At 53.0% G+C, this 12,668-nt stretch overlaps 1 protein-coding gene across 1 annotated transcript in view; it reads left to right on the plus strand.

The window, feature by feature from the left end:
* Window positions 1–12,668, plus strand: part of scfd1 (sec1 family domain containing 1) — a 35,985-nt gene that overhangs the window by 7,137 nt on the left and 16,180 nt on the right. The window contains exons 11-15 of the mRNA XM_036542872.1: window positions 3,935–4,074; window positions 4,967–5,057; window positions 7,658–7,731; window positions 8,202–8,283; window positions 11,446–11,542. Coding sequence (XP_036398765.1) covers window positions 3,935–4,074; window positions 4,967–5,057; window positions 7,658–7,731; window positions 8,202–8,283; window positions 11,446–11,542 — 484 coding nt within the window. The remainder of the gene's footprint in view (window positions 1–3,934; window positions 4,075–4,966; window positions 5,058–7,657; window positions 7,732–8,201; window positions 8,284–11,445; window positions 11,543–12,668) is intronic.

Consider the following 12,668-nt stretch of genomic DNA (forward strand, 5'->3'; position numbering starts at 1 on the left):
GTGCTGCTCTGAACAGATTCCACCGCTTCCTCTGTGGGCAGAACACCAGTCTGCCACAGGTCACTACCCACAATGCCCCTTTGTAGCCCTGGCTGTGCAGCAAAGGCCAGGCATTCTGGGTACCCCGGTCTTCACTCTGCCCAAAATAAACAAGAAAAACACAGGCTGAACAGAAGCAGAATGACAAAGGAGAGAGGTTTGATGATGAAAGACTGTCATTTCCTTTAGATCTTTCTGAGGTGTGTGTGTGTGTGTGTGTGTGTGTGTGGGTGTGGGTGTGTGGGTAGGTGGATGTGTTTTGAAGACATTTTGTTCTCCGTGTTCGTCTTAGGAAATACCGCAAAGTGGCCCGTGCTCTAATCCTGACGTCTGGAGCGAGGCCTAATTGCCCGTCGATCCTGTTTTCTCTTGTAAATGCCCTTCCCTGGCAGGGAGTCAGCGCTCTCCTCTCCCAAATCAAAGGGAGAGTGTGCATATTTCACAGCTCTGACCCCAGGGCTTTTTCCACAGGGCCAGGCAGGGCACTTTCAGGGATGTTCCTGTGGGAATATTTCATAAAGGAGCTCTACTCTGAATCCAAGTTTTAATCATAGACGCAGAGGTGTTTTTTTAAATCATGAAAGGGCCAGACATTGCTGTGGTTCAGAATGTGAAAACATGAATAGTATCTATGTGGGCATGAATTGAAGTGTTTTCAGTGAGAGTTGCAGTAACAATGGTAAGCAAGCCCACGCACAGCCTGAAAGTCGCAGTACGAGTGACACAGCGCATTTCGTTCCCTGTGCGAGACAGCGAGGCGTGCAGCCGGGCTCAGTGAAGGGCCTGGCCCTCGGGGAGTGCCGGATGGGGCCGCCGGGGCTGACACGGCCGCGGGAAACAGGCCTCTTTTGTTTAGCGATTCCGGTGTTTGAGGCCAAGCCCAAAGCCGCTGGATGCAGCCCCCTATGGGCAAAAGAGATTCCAGGAAGCAGACAGTCCTTCCAGAGTCGTACCTCACTCACCCCCCCCCGGAGCTGATTGGCAGAGGAGAAGTGAAGCGTAAAGCCTAGCTGCAGGAGCAGCAGAAGCTTCTCCACTGTCCTGCCATCTGCATTTGTTATTGCAGTTAAAGGCAGGATGGAGGGATGAGTGTAAAGTTAAAGGCAGGATGGAGAGATGGGAGTAAAGTTAAAGGCAGGATGGAGAGAGATGAGTGTAAAGTTAAAGGCAGGATGGAGAGATGGGAGTAAAGTTAAAGGCAGGATGGAGAGAGATGAGTGTAAAGTTAAAGACAGGATGGAGAGATGAGTGTAAAGTTAAAGGCAGGATGGAGAGATGGGAGTAAAGTTAAAGGCAGGATGGAGAGAGATGAGTGTAAAGTTAAAGGCAGGATGGAGAGATGGGAGGAAAGTTAAAGGCAGGATGGAGAGATGGGAGGAAAGTTAAAGGCAGGATGGAGAGGGATGAGTGTAAAGTTAAAGGCAGGATGGAGAGATGAGTGTAACGTTAAAGGCAGGATGGAGAGAGATGGGAGGAAAGTTAAAGGCAGGATGGAGAGGTGGGAGGAAAGTTAAAGGCAGGATGGAGAGGGATGAGTGTAAAGTTAAAGGCAGGATGGAGAAATGAGTGTAAAGTTAAAGGCAGGATGGAGAGAGCAGTGTGTTCTCCCTCCTCTGTGGCAGGTGGAGGGAGAGAGGTGGCAGTTGGTGGCGTTTTTCGGTTTAGAAATGTGTAAACACTCACCCAAACGGTAGAAATCCGCTCTGTCCAAATTCGCGGTTATTAATATTTATGGCCTGTAAACTGAAGAGGTGTTTTTGTGCAGCTGCTGAGGTGTGCCAGAGAGAATTAATCACCACCTACTTTATTTTGCTATGAGAGCATAACATTCCAGGCCTCGTCAAAAGTTGCTCTCCGGCCTGTGTAGAGCCATTCTCTCTGTAATCCCAGATAATATATCTATGGTGTAGGACGGCCATAAACTGCCCACTTTACTCAGCATGATAGAATTCATGATCCACAGTTTGTATTTCGAAACCTCCTTTGGTTGGAAAGACCTTTGTCTTCGTTTTGTCGTATCTATCGTAGCGGTGCTTATTCTGTGGCGCAGGGATTATGATATAAACGGAGATGAGTGTTTGTCCCTGCGGTATCTTTCCATCGGCCTGCTTTCCAACTGTGCTGGGTTTGCAGGAGGGGAGAGCAGCCTCTGAGAGCGTCAGCAGGGAGCACAGTACTGTGATGCTGCTTCCCACCCCGGCCGGCCCTCCTGTGGAGGCGTCTCACCTCATCACCCAAATGAAAGAACCGTAACCTCTGCCAGTGCACATCTGAGTGACTCTGATGGTCGGGGTGTGCGTGCTGCTCTTTTATTTACCCGTTAAAGGCGTCTAACGGAGGACTGGCTGATCAGTGATTGCCTTTGGCGCTACCTTTCCTGCTAACCGAGGTGCATGGTGTACAAACAGCATCTGCAGCTGATTATGAATTTAGCTGCACACTGTGGCCTTTTGTTGGATAAAAGAGTCTTTGTTAGAGAAAAACACCAAGGCATTTTCATGGAGCCTTCAGGTCTCTGGCCTCCCCTCGCACATAAACAGCAGGGCTTCTGTGATAGGCCGCTTGTCACGGCACTGCCAGACGATTGGTTCACAGTACTGGGTCACGCATTGTGAAGACGTGGCTTTGGATCATGGGGTTGTTTCTCTGTCTCACAGTTCTCCTTTCAAAAGAAACACAAGCCTCCCTGCGGACCCACTCCATGGGTTTGTCCCACATTCAGAGGGTTCAGTCCAGGGCTGAGTCATGGCTAACCAGCCTGTCTGTGACTCAGAGGGTTCAGTCCAGGGCTGAGTCATGGCTAACCAGCCTGTCTGTGACTCACAGGGTTCAGTCCAGGGCTGAGTCATGGCTAACCAGCCTGTCTGTGACTCAGAGGGTTCAGTCCAGGGCTGACTCACGGCTAACCAGCCTGTCTGTGACTCAGAGGGTTCAGTCCAGGGCTGACTCACGGCTAACCAGCCTGTCTGTGACTCACAGGGTTCAGTCCAGGGCTGACTCACGGCTAACCAGCCTGTCTGTGACTCAGAGGGTTCAGTCCAGGGCTGACTCACGGCTAACCAGCCTGTCTGTGACTCACAGGGTTCAGTCCAGGGCTGAGTCACGGCTAACCAGCCTGTCTGTGACTCACAGGGTTCAGTCCAGGGCTGACTCACGGCTAACCAGCCTGTCTGTGACTCACAGGGTTCAGTCCAGGGCTGACTCACGGCTAACCAGCCTGTCTGTGACTCACAGGGTTCAGTCCAGGGCTGACTCACGGCTAACCAGCCTGTCTGTGACTCACAGGGTTCAGTCCAGGGCTGAGTCATGGCTAACCAGCCTGTCTGTGACTCACAGGGTTCAGTCCAGGGCTGAGTCATGGCTAACCAGCCTGTCTGTGACTCAGAGGGTTCAGTCCAGGGCTGACTCACGGCTAACCAGCCTGTCTGTGACTCAGAGGGTTCAGTCCAGGGCTGACTCAGGGCTAACCAGCCTGTCTGTGACTCAGAGGGTTCAGTCCAGGGCTGACTCACGGCTAACCAGCCTGTCTGTGACTCAGAGGGTTCAGTCCAGGGCTGACTCACGGCTAACCAGCCTGTCTGTGACTCACAGGGTTCAGTCCAGGGCTGACTCACGGCTAACCAGCCTGTCTGTGACTCAGAGGGTTCAGTCCAGGGCTGACTCACGGCTAACCAGCCTGTCTGTGACTCAGAGGGTTCAGTCCAGGGCTGACTCACGGCTAACCAGCCTGTCTGTGACTCACAGGGTTCAGTCCAGGACTGAGTCATGGCTAACCAGCCTGTCTGTGACTCAGAGGGTTCAGTCCAGGACTGAGTCATGGCTAACCAGCCTGTCTGTGACTCACAGGGTTCAGTCCAGGGCTGAGTCATGGCTAACCAGCCTGTCTGTGTTGCAGGACTTCCACCTGAACAGGGTCAGCATGGAGGAGTCGGTAGGGTCGGAGGCGTCTCCAGCGGGGGCACGGCCCAAGAAGAAGAATAAGAAGAGCTACGACCTCACTGCCGCCGACAAGTTCTGGCAGAAACACAAGGGCAGGTGAGCGTTACACAGGTACACAGTTACACAGGGCAGGTGAGCGTTACACAGGTACACAGTTACACAGGTACACAGGGCAGGTGAGCGTTACACAGGTACACAGTTACACAGGGCAGGTGAGCGTTGCACAGGTACACAGGGCAGGTGAGCGTTACACAGGTACACAGTTACACAGGGCAGGTGAGCGTTACACAGGTACACAGGGCAGGTGAGCGTTACACAGGTACACAGGGCAGGTGAGCGTTACACAGGTACACAGTTACACAGGGCAGGTGAGCGTTGCACAGGTACACAGGGCAGGTGAGCTTGCTGAATGCCTGCCTACAGGAGCTGCTAAATGCATCCTCAAAGTTGTGGTCACTTTCCGCTTTAGCACACTGTTGCAGCGTAACTGTGCACAGCCTGTTAAAGTCATTATTCCCCGGTGCACTGTCACAGTTGCAGTGAGTGCTCTGTGCTGCTGTGAGCTGAATGAATGTCTCTGTGAAAGGGATTCCGCGCTCTCCTCGTTCTGAGAGCCGTTCTCCCTGCGGTCTCAGGCAGTTAGGTGACAATGCTGTGCAGTTCCACAGGCAGGGACAGCCAGGTGGGAACATGCAGAATTATAAAGAGCGTGTTTTTCACAGACATGTGCGCAAGCCCAGCCTGTGAATCTGAAAGAAGCTTGTCGGTTCAGTCACCTTTCTCCGGCCTCAGGGAGTGCATCCCCTTTTTATTTACAGCATTACAGAGCAAGTTTTTGTATGAATGTGTTTGTGTGTGTGTGTGTGTGTGTGTTTGTGTGTGTGTGTGTGTGTGTGTGTGCAGTGTGTGTGTGTGCAGTGTGTGTGTGTGCAGTGTGTGTGTGCAGTGTGTGTGTGCTGCTGTCTCTCTGACCTGCCCCTTGTTGCAGTCCTTTCCCTGAGGTTGCGGAGTCCGTGCAGCAGGAGCTGGATACGTACCGGGCCCAGGAGGACGAGGTGAAGCGGCTCAAGAGCATCATGGTGAGAGAGGGCACAGGGCGAGGGGGGGCCCAGAGAGAGGGCACAGGGCGAGGGGGGGCCCAGAGAGAGGGCACAGGGGTGCGGGGGGGCCCAGAGAGAGGGCACAGGGGTGCGGGGGGGCCCAGAGAGAGGGCACAGGGGTGCGGGGGGGCTCAGAGAGAGGTCCAGCCTCCTCCATCACACACCCCGTAACCTAGCAATGGCATGTGGAAAGCACACAGACAGGCCATGGCGGGTTGGCGCGGGGCCTAGGGGACCAGGTGATTGGTTCTGCTTGAGGAGGAGGAGGAGGCATGGCTCATTACAGCCTTCATCTATCTGTCTGTAGCGTCTCGCGGTCCAACTCTAAGAACAGTTATGTAACAGAAGCCTTCTTCAGGGAAAGGATGAGGTAAGCACAGCGTGGGTTACGCTCAGGCGTGCTGAAGGAGCAGGCTGTGAGGGAAGGAGCCCTTTACTGTAGGGCTGGCAGCATTTCCTCTGGGCCTCAGAGGTGACTTTGAGCTGTCAAACATGATGAATTGTATTTTGGTGAGGGGACTGAATGCCCCCCCCACAGGGTGGCAGTGGCGGGGGGTTGACCTGCAAAGGGCCTCATGCATTTGGCCCTGCAGTGCTGCTGCTCAGGCTCCTTCCAGGAAAATGTTAGCGAAGGCAGGAGCCGATCGTCTCGCCCTGCGGGATCAAAGCTCAGTCTCAGAGCTTCAGAGCCTCCCAGTGTCTCACAGTCTCAGAGCTTCAGAGCCTCCCAGTGTCTCACAGTCTCAGAGCTTCAGAGCCTCCCAGTCTCTCACAGTCTCAGAGCTTCAGAGCCTCCCAGTGTCTCACAGTCTCAGAGCTTCAGAGCCTCCCAGTCTCTCACAGTCTCAGAGCTTCAGAGCCTCCCAGTCTCTCACAGTCTCAGAGCTTCAGAGCCTCCCAGTCTCTCACAGTCTCAGAGCTTCAGAGCCTCCCAGTCTCTCACAGTCTCAGAGCTTCAGAGCCTCCCAGTGTCTCACAGTCTCAGAGCTTCAGAGCCTCCCAGTGTCTCACAGTCTCAGAGCTTCAGAGCCTCCCAGTCTCTCACAGTCTCAGAGCTTCAGAGCCTCCCAGTGTCTCACAGTCTCAGAGCTTCAGAGCCTCCCAGTGTCTCACAGTCTCAGAGCTTCAGAGCCTCCCAGTCTCTCACAGTCTCAGAGCTTCAGAGCCTCCCAGTGTCTCACAGTCTCAGAGCTTCAGAGCCTCCCAGTGTCTCACAGTCTCAGAGCTTCAGAGCCTCCCAGTCTCTCACAGTCAGTGTGGTATCGGGTTACCATGGTGATCACTCTTGCATGTAGCTGTGACATCACTGGCAGACCACACTGTGTCCTGCCCTTGTGGGTCTTTTACGGTTTTGTCCAATAGAAAATCCATTGCCCTCTGGTTAGCCATCACATTTTGCAAACCTAAAAATACTCCCTTTTACATGAATATTATTGTTTAATCCAGGAAGTGTTTTATCGTCTGTTAAATCTTTTACAGGAGTGTCCTGCCAGAGATCACGGCAGCAGTGTACAGAGCAATATTGTGCTCCATTTTAACACTAGCAGTTGTCTGGGATGTGATCGTCTAGTATGTGGTATCAGACAGCGGTATGAGTTCCTGTAACCTGAGGTGTATTTTTGAAATCATTCCAGAACCAGGATGCATGGAAGTTCATGTCTTTTTTTACCTGTGTTTCACTGTGTTTCCCTGGGACAGAGTATCACAGTATTGTTTGCAGGTGAAGATGATCTTTCTGTTGGCAGTCAGACAGCTGCCACAGTGGGAGAGGCTCTCTGTCACAGTCTTGGTGTGTCGGGAGAGTGCATCTGGCATCCTGTGAACTGTAGTGCTGCCTGGTGCACAGCGTCAGTCCTTTAAAGAGCGAAGGGTGACTCTTCCATGCAGATGGTGTCACCATGATCTAAAACTTGAAAAAAAATGTTGATTGAACTAGTTCTTTCCTTGAAGCCAGGGAAAACACTATTTCAAAACAGAATCAAATTTCTATCTCAGATTTGACAGATTTTTGAATATTGAAATTAAGATTTTCCTGTAGCCTATGCCATCATACATATTTGTTGAAACAATGAATTCTTGGACCATTCAAAAAGGTCGTTTGTTGTTGATGATTGACATTTGCTGTGTAAATATATAAATACTATATATTGGAAATGAGAAAAAAACCCATTGTCCTAATTAATAACATGCAGAAATATCTAAACAAAAACATGTAAGTATTTAAGTGCTTATAAGTAAAACATCCTTTTTTAGAGGGATGTCAAGCCATGGCCATCACAACCAAGTGATCCAACAGTCAACAGGAGACATGATTGGTTCCCCCAGACTCCTACTCAGAGAACCAATCATTCTCTTGCTTTGACTCAAAGGTGGTGGTGTCACTAAAATGCTTTTTGAAAGGAGTTAATAAAAGCAACCCACAGATGTGAATACCCAGCGAAACGAAAAAAAGGACTGAAATGAGAGAGCAGAGAGCAGCCAGGGGATTCAGAGATTCAGAGATTCAGTCTGTTTTCTGTTTTCATTCTCACACTGAGCCTGGCTGTGGTTTCACAGCTGAAGTCATTGTTTCTTCCCAGGGGTTAGAGGGAGAGGATGAAGGAGCCATCAGTATGCTGTCTGATAACACCGCAAAGCTCACCTCAGCTGTCAGGTAAGGTTGTGTGGTCAGTGTGTCTCTGCTTCTCTCCCATCTCTGCCCTTGCTGTTTACTGCCAGCGGAAAATCAGGAAACACAAGATGGATAATCATTCTGCAGAACTCTCACAAGGCCCCAGAGACTGCCTGTCTGCCTGTCTGCCTGTCTGCCTGTCTGCCTGCCTGTCTGCCTGCCTGTCTGCCTGCCTGCCTGCCTGCCTGCCTGCCTGCCTGTCTGCCTGCCTGCCTGTCTGCCTGCCTGCCTGCCTGCCTGCCTGCCTGCCTGCCTGTTACAGCAGTAGTAGTTTACTGGTGATATGGATGTGCCGTTTCACTGGATCATGAAGCCGTTGGTCTGGTGAGGTGTTTTGAGAGCCCTGTTTTGAGAGCCCTGTTTTGAGAGCCCTGTTTTGCGAGCCCTGTTTTGCTGCTGTGTGTTCAGTGCGTAGACACAGCACGAAATGACATGTTGCACTGTGTTTTCAGCTCCCTGCCAGAGCTCCTGGAGAAGAAGAGGCTGATAGACCTCCACACCAACGTGGCCACAGCCGTGCTGGACCACATCAAGGTGAGAGCCCTGGACCCCATCTCTACCTGCTGCAGGGGTCTGGACCCCATCTCTACCTGCTGCAGGGGTCTGGACCCCATCTCCACCTACTGCAAGGGTCCAGAGCCCATCTCTACCTGCTGCAGGGGTCTGGACCCCATCTCCACCTGCGGCAGGGGATGGACATCTCCCATTTTACTCCTCACTTACTCCTCAAAGATCAGGAATGGACAGTGTGTGTGTGTGTGTGCGTGTGGGGTTGTGTGTGTGGGGTTGTGTGTGTGGGGTTGTGTGTGTGTGTGTGTGTGTGTGTGTGGTTGTGTGTGTGGTTGTGTGTGTGGTTGTGTGTGTGGTTGTGTGTGTGTGTGGTTGTGTGTGTGTGTGTGGTTGTGTGTGTGGTTGTGTGTGTGTCTATGTGTGTGTGTGTGGTTGTGTGTGTGTGTGTGTGCATGTTCGTGTGTGTGTGAGTGTGTGTGTGTGTGCGTGCATGTGTGTCTATGTGCGTGTGTGTGAGAGTGTGTGTGTGTGCGTGTGTGTGTGTGCGTGCATGTGTGTCTATGTGTGTGTGTGAGAGTGTGTGTGTCTATGTGTGTGTGTGTGTGTGAGAGTGTGTGTGTCTATGTGTGTGTGTGCACGTGTGTGTGCACGTGTGTGTGCTTGTGTGTGTGTGCGTGTGTGTGTGTGTGTGTGTGTGTGTGCGCGCTTGTGTGTGTGTGCGTGTGTGTGTGTGCGTGTGTGTGTGTGCGTGTGTGTGTGTGCGTGTGTGTGTGTGCGTGCGTGCGTGCGTGCGTGTGTGTGTGTGTGTGTGTGTGTGTGTGTGTGTGTGTGTGTGTGTGTGTGTGTGTGTGTAACTGGGAGAAAATGCTTGATTCTTTTCCTGAGTAAAACTGCATGTCACATTGTCATTCTTTGTTGAGGGCCTTCCAGACGTGGTCTGGGACTTAATCCAAAGAAAGACATAAAATATGAAATATGTGCACTCTTTCAAATGTTGCTGGAGTGATTTTAATGATTTTGTACATATCTATAATCCAAGTGGAAAGGTGAAAAGCGTCACTGTGACAGAACTTTGCTTGCAGTCAGTGAGGGATGTCAGAGACGAACTGTTTCCAGTTAACACCGAGCACTCAACAGCAGCTGTGTTTCTGCCTGGCTCTGTGGAGAGGCTGAGCGGAGCGCTCTGTTGGCTCAGAGCAGCAGCGTGCAGCGTGTGTGTGCTGATGGGATCGGCCCGTCGCTCCGCGGGAGCAGCAGCGTGCAGCGTGTGTGTGCTGATGGGATCGGCCCGTCGCTCCGCGGGAGCAGCAGCGTGCAGCGTGTGTGTGCTGATGGGATCGGCCCGTCGCTCCGCGGGAGCAGCAGCGTGCAGCGTGTGTGTGCTGATGGGATCGGCCCGTCGCTCCGCGGGAGCAGCAGCGTGCAGCGTGTGTGTGCTGATGGGATCAGCCCGTCGCTCCGCGGGAGCAGCAGCGTGCAGCGTGTGTGTGCTGATGGGATCGGCCCGTCGCTCCGCGGGAGCAGCAGCGTGCAGCGTGTGTGTGCTGATGGGATCGGCCCGTCGCTCCGCGGGAACAGCAGCTCCGATTGCTCTCTGTGTCCCAGCATCGGCAGGGCCACAGCAGCCTCAGTGAGGCAGGATTCTCATTGGCCAGCCGTCTCTGCAAGGGGCTGGCCTGCTTGTCTGAGAGGAACAAAACTGCAGCCCTGCTGTACCTGAGGAGTCCCACTTGGATCACGCAGTCAGGGTCTGGACCCGGTTCTATCGCGAGCACTCAGCCGTTCTGGCTGGCCTGCCTGCCGCGCGGAAAGGAGCTCGAGTTTGGATCATACCAGGCTCGGTATTTCAGACTGATTTACAGTAGATCTCATCTGTCTGCTAAAAAAATCCGAATGTTACAGAGAAGCAGCAGTGAGCTTGGACACGGAGAGGACTCTCATCTCATAAAGAGAGCTATTTTTACAGCGCCACGCGTCTGCAAGCCTCTGTGCTTTCATGTTATCAGGCTTTTTCCAGATCAGCTTTCTCTCTGCTTCCTCAGTGCCTCCTCTCGGCCTCAGTGCCTCCTCTCAGTCTCGCTCTCAGTGCCTCCTCTCGGCCTCAGTGCCTCCTCTCAGTCTCGCTCTCAGTGCCTCCTCTCAGTCTCAGTGCCTCCTCTCAGTCTCGCTCTCAGTGCCTCCTCTCGGTCTCAGTGCCTCCTCTCGGTCTCGCTGCCTCCTCTCGGTCTCACTGCCTCCTCTCAGCCTCAGTGCCTCCTCTCAGTCTCGGTCTCGCTGCCTCCTCTCAGCCTCAGTGCCTCCTCTCAGTCTCGGTCTCGCTGCCTCCTCTCAGTCTCGCTGCCTCCTCTCAGCCTCAGTGCCTCCTCTCAGTCTCAGTCTCGGTGCCTCCTCTCAGTCTCGGTGCCTCCTCTCAGTCTCGCTGCCTCCTCTCAGTCTCGCTGCCTCCTCTCAGTCTCAGTGCCTCCTCTCAGTCTCAGTGCCTCCTCTCAGTCTCAGTCTCAGTGCCTCCTCTCAGTCTCAGTGCCTCCTCTCAGTCTCGCTCTCAGTGCCTCCTCTCAGCCTCAGTGCCTCTGTGGGACAGTCTGTGATTGTACTGTGGCTGTAGGTGGTGATGTAGGCTGCTCCGCCCAGAGAGCTGCTGGCTTTGGGGACTGGCTCGCTCCCTCTGCTGCATCCTGCTACTGAGACAGGATGTAAGGAGGCTGGCGTGGGACAGACAGAGCAGAGCCCTACAGCACCCTTCTGGAGCACAGGAGGCAGGCTGGACCCTTCCAGAACATCATGTTCTCGCGTGACGGCCTCTGCAGGCCAGGATAATCAGATCTGAAGATCGAAATGAAGGGGATGACAGATTGTTAGTGTCATTTTTGTGTTGCCTGTTTTGTTTAACAGAGTTGCTTGGTTACAGGAAAGTAATATGCTGTCAGCTTTTCGGCTGCTGTCAGTCTGATCTTGGCAGTAGCTGCTCTGGTGTTTTGAGCTTTGTTTTTATGCATGTCTTTAGCAGGGCAGCTTAGCCAGGCTACACTCTCTAAAGCCCACAGTCTTCCGGTCAGTCAGTTTGGGCAGCAGCTCTTTCACTGACTTCATGCCACACAGAGGAAGCTGTTATTGGTCTTTATTCTGTGAGTTCACTTTCCTCACTGTTTTCCTCGGCCTCACTCTCCACTCACTCCCTCTCCACAGAGCCGAAAGCTGGACGTGTACTTCGAGTACGAGGAGAAGCTGATGAGCAAATCCACCCTGGACAAGTCCTTACTGGACATGATCAGCGACCCTGACGGTAGGTGTGGGACCAGCATCCCCAACTCTCTGCTGCTGCTGTTACTGCTGCTGCTGCTGCTGTTACTGCTGTTACTGCTGCTGCTGCTGCTGTTACTGTTACTGCTGCTGCTGCTGCTGCTGCTGCTGCTGCTGCTGCTGCTGCTGCTGCTGCTGCTGCTGCTGCTGCTGTTACTGCTGCTGCTGCTGCTGCTGTTACTGCTGCTGCTGCTGCTGCTGCTGTTACTGCTGCTGCTGCTGCTGCTGCTGGCCCTCAGGCCCCAGTACTCCAGCCTTACAGCCTGTACTGTTTTTGGTTCCAGCCTCACCTGGCCGGACTCTCCCTTCTCTGGGGTCGGTTACAGTTGCACTGTGACTGTTAAATATGTCCTCAGTACGAGCTTGAGGAACAGTTCCATTGTCTTGAGAACTCAAACATTAGAAAACAAAAATCAAAAACAAAACACACACACACACATGCAAAACTTAGAGCATATGTTTGAAATGGCTGCCCTCAAATGCAGTTTTACATTCTCTGCGAGTCTGCAGGCATGTTGTGACGGACAGTAAGACTTAGTGAATGTTTTTCTCCAGTCTGATTTGAAGCAGTGAGTTGTAGTGGAGCGGAGAGCGTGACTCTGGCCGTCTCCCTGACCCGTGGAGAGGGCCGGAGGGTAATGCGTCCCGGCTGTGGGGCGGGGCCGCAGCGGCTGAGCTTCTGTGTGAGTGATGTGGGAGTTACTGCTCTCTGTGCAGGAGCCTGCCTGTCACTCACACTGCGGCTCATTACAGCCCTGTGAAAACACAGGTGCTGGAATTGAGTCGCTGCATTCAGACAGTACAGGCTATGGAAACCCTGCCGCTGTAGACGGTCTTCCTGTGAGCGTGTAGGGTGGGTGCAGTGTGTGGGGCATTAGAAAGGTGCCTGACACAGGCACACCCCCACCGCTGCCGTTTACCACTGCGTCACAGGTGCGCCTCAGACACAGAGCACAGTGACGGCCCCAGTGAGTGCCGAAGAACAGGGCAGCTTCTCCCATGATGCTCAGTGCTCCTCTCTCTCTCTCTCCCTCTCCCTCTCTCTCTCTCGCTCTCTCTCTCTCTCTCTCTCTATCTCTCTCTCTCTATCTCTCTCTCTCTCTATCTCT

This window comes from Megalops cyprinoides, chromosome 12 (genome assembly GCF_013368585.1).
Source record: "Megalops cyprinoides isolate fMegCyp1 chromosome 12, fMegCyp1.pri, whole genome shotgun sequence".
NCBI lineage: Eukaryota > Metazoa > Chordata > Actinopteri > Elopiformes > Megalopidae > Megalops > Megalops cyprinoides.